Here is a 5,788-nt window from a genome sequence, read left to right as displayed (position 1 = left end):
GGGGTGCATTACCTGCCTATTAATCCCAACAGGCAAACTGGAGCCACTGGTGGCTCGACTCATGGGGGCCACCACAGCCACTCGGGTAGGGGAAGGTGCCGACTGTCTTTTCTTGGGTGGCAATGCTGGTGGGGGACTGAAACAGACAGAACATCCAGGCAGACAAAGCCATGCACACAGAAGCGCTTTAGTGCCGTGGGAGATACTGGATGTGGGGTTCTTGCATCACCAGACTCTCCACACCCTCTTTTCATTACTTCAACTCCTGCCCATCCCCCTTCTGCCAAAATAAAACTCATAAATACCAAAAGAACAATAAAGAACAATCTTTTCTTTTTCTTTCATAATAAATCATAGCTGGTTTCACTGGGCAAGCCTATAGAAGAACCCAGACAGCGTAACAGGGGAGGGTCGGGTGGAGGCCTGCCGCCCCAGGAAATGCCCCTCCTGAGGAAGGCCCAGCCTCCAGAGCCTGCCCCACCCCTTCCTGCTCACTCTACCCTGCGTTCCTCACATCCAGTCATGAAGGGAGGGGCACTAGAAAAACAGGCAAATCATTACCTGTTATCAACCACCCGAATACCGGGCAAAGGGGGCTTGGGGGGTGCCACCTCTTCATCCGTGGCATCTGGGAGGGGCTCGGCGGGCTGTGACACCCCCGCCGTCTTGGTTAGGATCTCCATCTCTCGGTCTGACAGGGGGAGCTCAGATGGACTGGAGGATGGAAAAGAGCTCAGAGTTAAGGAGGCTGTGGTTGGGACGGAGCACATACAGGTCCCCAGAGGGTTAACATTTAATTAAGGCAGGGGCTGAGGACAGGTGCCCTGGACGCAGGGCCCTGGGAGTTCAAGTGTGGTCTGATCACTAACAGACCACTGGAGCTTGGCCGTGTCCCCCACCTCTGCACCTCTGTGTCCTCATCTACAGGTGATCTGAAGGCCCTTTATAATGCTCCACATTCATGTTCTACATTCTACCAGGGCACAGTATAGAATGAGGTGAGTTGTCACAACTGTCCATGTCGCCTGTGGTTTACTTCCTTGATCAAGCAGGTGTGCTCTCAAGTCAGATGCCCCATATCCAAACAAAGTGAAGTCATTCAGGAAAAGAACGGGTGAATGTCCCTGGACACTCTCACACTCTCCTCAGAAACAATCATGCGGAATCTTAAAGTTGGGAGGAGGTGATACTTCAAGGCCGTGTGAAGTGTTCACCCTAAACTTACTACTGAAATCAGAATGTGGGCCTCAAGCAGCCTCCCAGCTGCTGCCCATGTGGCACCAACCTTTCTCAAGTGTAGACTCTGCCACCAAATGTGACTCCACCACAGGACGGTCGGTCAGCACTTACCCGTCAGGCTTGCCGGCCGGGGAACTGGGCTTCACTGGGCTCGTTGGCGATGGACGCCCCTGCTTCTCGATGGTCAGTCTGACCAGCTCCTGCATCCACACAAGAGAAAGGCAACGATTTCTGATAAGGCAGCAGTGGCTTGTCTGCCTCCAACGTGGGACTTGTTTCTGTGCCCACAGATCCCCCTCGTTGCATAAAGACACCAAGTACTATTTGCCTTAGGTAATCGGCACGGCTTCCCAAATGTCCTCTGCCATCCAAAATACCTTCATTGTGTGTCAAGAAGTTTCACATACATGAAGGCACTTCCTCTTGGGAGGGGAAATGGCAAACCCTATGGTCTCAAAATGACTAAGTTTATCATGCTAATTAAACATCTGGTAGAACAGATTCCCTGTCAATTTGTGGAGGAAGAACTATGTTTTTAGTTCTCTAAAGCCATTAAATTATGTGCACAATGATGGCTTTGGGTGGTTTCCCAAGAAGAGCTGACCATGGGTGTGGTAGCAGCTGGGACACAAGGGGCTGGCTGGGGTCCTTGTCAGTGGAGAGGTGTTAAGGGCATATTAACAGGTAGAGAGATGATTCAGAGCCATTAAACTAGAAAAAAATAAAAAAGAAAAGGTATTTTTTGTATTATAGCAAACACAGGGGACAAAAAGGGAAGAGATGGGGGCCCATTTCTTTCCTTCTTCCTTTTTTCAGTTTGATGAATGTTGCTGACTGCATCTGCCCATGAGGGAACCACTAGCAACATACATGACATTTCTGTTACCTTCCCAGGCAACTTTCCCCACCCCCACCACTTTTCACTACTATTTTCATGGATTATTGACCTGTTCTAGAACTTGATGTAAGTGGAACCACACAGTACATACACTTTTGTGTCCATCTCCTTTTTTCATTTTTTGAGACAGAGTCTCACTTGGTCACACTCAGTAGAGTGCCGTGGTGTCTTAGTTCACAGCAACCTCAAACTCTTGAGTTCGAGTGATCCTCTTGCCTCAGCCTCCCAAGTAACTGGGACTTCAGGCACTCGCCACAATGCCTGGCTACATTTTTTTTAGAGATGTGGTCTTGCTATGGCTCAAGCTGGTCTTCAATTTGTGAGCTCAGGAAATCCACCCACCTCGGCCTCTCAAGTGCTGGGATTATAGGCATGAGCCACCGCACTTGGCCTCATCTTTTTTTAAACAGATGTATGAATATATAAGTCACATGCCATAAAATTCATTCATTTAAAGTATACAATTCAGTGGTTTTTGGTCTGTTCACAGAGTACTACATCCACCGAGACAATCACATTTAGGACTTTCCAGCACCCCAAAAAGAAACTCTGTGCCCACTTGTAGTCCCTCACTTTCCTCTAGCCCAGCTCCTGGCAACCCCCAACCTACTTTGTGTCCCACACAGACTGCCTGCCTGTCTCTTGCTCAGCATAGATAGCCACGCTTCTGTGTGCACAAGTTGTCTCCCACATACGCATAAACCACCATTTCTTTATCTATTCTGTTGGCGGGCGTCTGGCTAAGACTTACTAGTGCTTCATCAGGGGTTTTAGGCCTCCATCACCAACAGCCATTTCTTAAGTTACAGAGGAGGCAATGAGGGCTGCCAGCGGGCCACACGGCAGTGTCTCCCCAGATCAGGGATCAGAAAGCCCCTTCAAGCTCAAAAATACACACGTTAGAAAGTGCAGCACGTGTTAGAAGGTGACAAAGACTTTGTTAGCCGACATCCTTCCCAGAGCAAGGGTCTTTCAAAACCACAGAAACTAGAGGAAAATGAACGAACCAAAATAAATATTAAAGACAACATTCACAAATGTAAATATCAATGGAGTCTCATAAGAGACTCTTCAGCTTAGATGGTAATAAAATAGAAACTTATAGGCATGATAGATGAGAACCTTACCTTGGATAGCCTTTCTAGAAGATAATACCATATATATCAAAAGCCTTAAACATCTGCATTACAAGGATTTTGCTCCAGAAAAATGTCATGAATGCGTGCAAAGAATAAGCCACAAAGGATGGCCATCACAGCATTATTCATAATATTATGTATTATTAACGCAGTAATAGTTCAGTACTCCATAATTAAATATTTAGTAAGTCATCATAGAACCACACAATGGGGCCATTATGTTGCCATTAAAAACAGAGACACAATGAGAATATATGGCATGGCACGGAAAGATGTTACAACATGATAGTAAAGTGGAAAAATAGCCTGGTGCTATGCTGGTATATGGTGTATGTTTTGGAAACAAAACCAAATCAAGAACATATGTAACATAGCTAGGCACCGATAGTGCCAGCTACTCAGGCGGCTGAGGCAACTGGAACACCCGAGCCCAAGAGTTTGAGGTTGCTGTGAGCTATGACGCCACGGAACTACCCAGGGGGAAAGAGTGAGACTCTGTCTCAAAAAAAAAGAAAAAGAACATGTGTTAACAGAAAAAAAAATGGCTATGAAACATCCATTATCTTGGTTTTTTTCTCTTCATTTTCTAAATTTGCTAAAATGAACATATATTACTTCTGAAATAATAATTAAACACCCCCCCCCCATAAAGGCATATACAAATAAGCTGGTTCAGTGTTAATTTACCCCAGTCTGTAACTCTAAAAGAAACAAGGAGGGGGCGGTGCCTGTGGCTCAAAGGAGTAGGGCGCCGGCCCCATATGCTGGAGGTGGTGGGTTTAAACTCAGCCCCAGCCAAAAACTGCAAAAAAAAAGAGGAGAGATCTCTCTGAGCCCAGTACTGGCAGAAGAAAGAGAAGTTTAACGCTTGTCTGTCACTACAACTTAGGAGTATTTAAGGAACAGCTATGGAGCTGGTGATTACCAACAGGACAAGATGGAGAGATAAGGGACCTGAAAGCCAGCCCACACCGAAGAGCATTGTCACTTTAGAGGGAGCCAGAGCACAGTGCCCCGGATGCCCCGTTTGCAGGTTCACTTTTCTTCAGAAAAGGACAAAAGGACAGAGAGGTCCACCTGCTGATGCAGGGAAACCTTCCACTGATTCTTTATTGGTCCACAAGCAATTATAATTAGGTTGCCACTAATTAGGTTGCCTTCTAGACAGGCAGCTGTGAACTCAACTAGTGAATGATGGCACAGAATCTTGGACTGACAGGCTCACACGTGGAGGCATACACCTGAATTCCAGGACAATGTTATGATTGTAACAACTCTCTCTTCTACAAGTTTGCTGGCCTAGGTTTGGAAAGAATGTAAAGAGGTGGGCAGCACTTTTATTTACTACAGCCTTACTGCCTCAAAAGAAGGTCGTAGTCTGCACTCGCCTTGACCATCATAGGCAAAGGGGAACACCTGACACGTGCACACGCCTGGCCACCACCAGCCTCATTTCACTGCAAGCTGACCATTGTAACTTGGCCAGAGCCAAGCACCTCCTGGAGGGAGAATTTCTGAGAGGGAGGTCAAACTTTAATCGTCTTGAAGCAAAGGTGATAAAAGGCTGTTTTTCTACAGGCTGTGACTATAAACTACCAGTTCATCAGGGGTTTGGGTTTGCTTTTGGAGACATGGTCTTGCTTTGCCATCCAGATAGGAGTGCAAGTGGTCCTATCATTACTCACAGCAACCTCAAACTCCTGGGCTCAAGTGATCCTCCTGCCTCAGCCTCCCTAGGAGCTAGGACTATAGGCATCCCCCACTAAGCCAGCTAATTTTTCTATTTTTTGTAGATACAGAGTCTTCCTATGTTGCTCACACTCATACTCCTGCCTCAGATTCCTAAAGTGCTAAGATTACAGGTGTAAGCCACCTCGTCCCACCTGAAAATCAGCTTTCAAAAGCCAAAGAGATTTGAAAAAGTTATATTTCCAAATACATAATACAGTACTTTATTTCCAAGTTCATTTAATCAATATTGAAAGTGGTCATAGACGTGGAAGGATTAAATGATCTCTAGCAAGTCACAATACAGTTCTGCTGTTCAAGTCATACAGAAGCGCAATCTCTTCCATTCTCCCAGCTTCTCCTTGGTGTTGAGACAAGGCCACTGCCTGGCAGAGGGGACATGCACCACATAAGGCAGGAGCTCCCTACCAGGTGCCCACAGTGCCACCAATTTCATATGACTGCCTGCCACAAAGGTCCCCACGCACACACACAGCACCACAAAACATACATTTTTCAATTCTAGCCACTGAAAAGCAGCAGTGACCAGCCAATAGCAATGAGCAGCCTTAGTACTCGGATTATAGTATCTAAATACTTTTTCCTAAGAAAGGGAAACAGGGTTTCTTAGAATAATAGTTGATGCCTAGTCTGTGATAAGAAATGCACAAAAGGACTAATAACTCAATAATAAAAAGAACCCCCAAAATAAAAAATGGGCAAACCCTTGAACAGATATTTCACAAAGAAGATATCCAAATATGACCAATGAGCACCTGAAAAG

At 46.0% G+C, this 5,788-nt stretch overlaps 1 protein-coding gene across 1 annotated transcript in view; it reads right to left on the bottom strand.

The window, feature by feature from the left end:
• The window catches only part of LOC111726933 (rap guanine nucleotide exchange factor 1-like), a 2,799-nt gene extending 1,338 nt beyond the window's left edge, over window positions 1-1,461 (bottom strand). The window contains exons 1-3 of the mRNA XM_023516097.1: window positions 1,351-1,461; window positions 562-714; window positions 13-136 (exon numbers count right to left, since the gene is read on the bottom strand). Coding sequence (XP_023371865.1) covers window positions 13-136; window positions 562-714; window positions 1,351-1,445 — 372 coding nt within the window. The 5' untranslated portion in view covers window positions 1,446-1,461. The remainder of the gene's footprint in view (window positions 1-12; window positions 137-561; window positions 715-1,350) is intronic.
• Window positions 1,462-5,788: the final 4,327 nt, after the last annotated feature.

Source organism: Otolemur garnettii, unplaced genomic scaffold (assembly GCF_000181295.1).
Source record: "Otolemur garnettii isolate 467f Iridium unplaced genomic scaffold, OtoGar3 scaffold00087, whole genome shotgun sequence".
NCBI classification, from domain to species: domain Eukaryota; kingdom Metazoa; phylum Chordata; class Mammalia; order Primates; family Galagidae; genus Otolemur; species Otolemur garnettii.
This window is presented reverse-complemented; position numbering and strand designations above follow the sequence as displayed.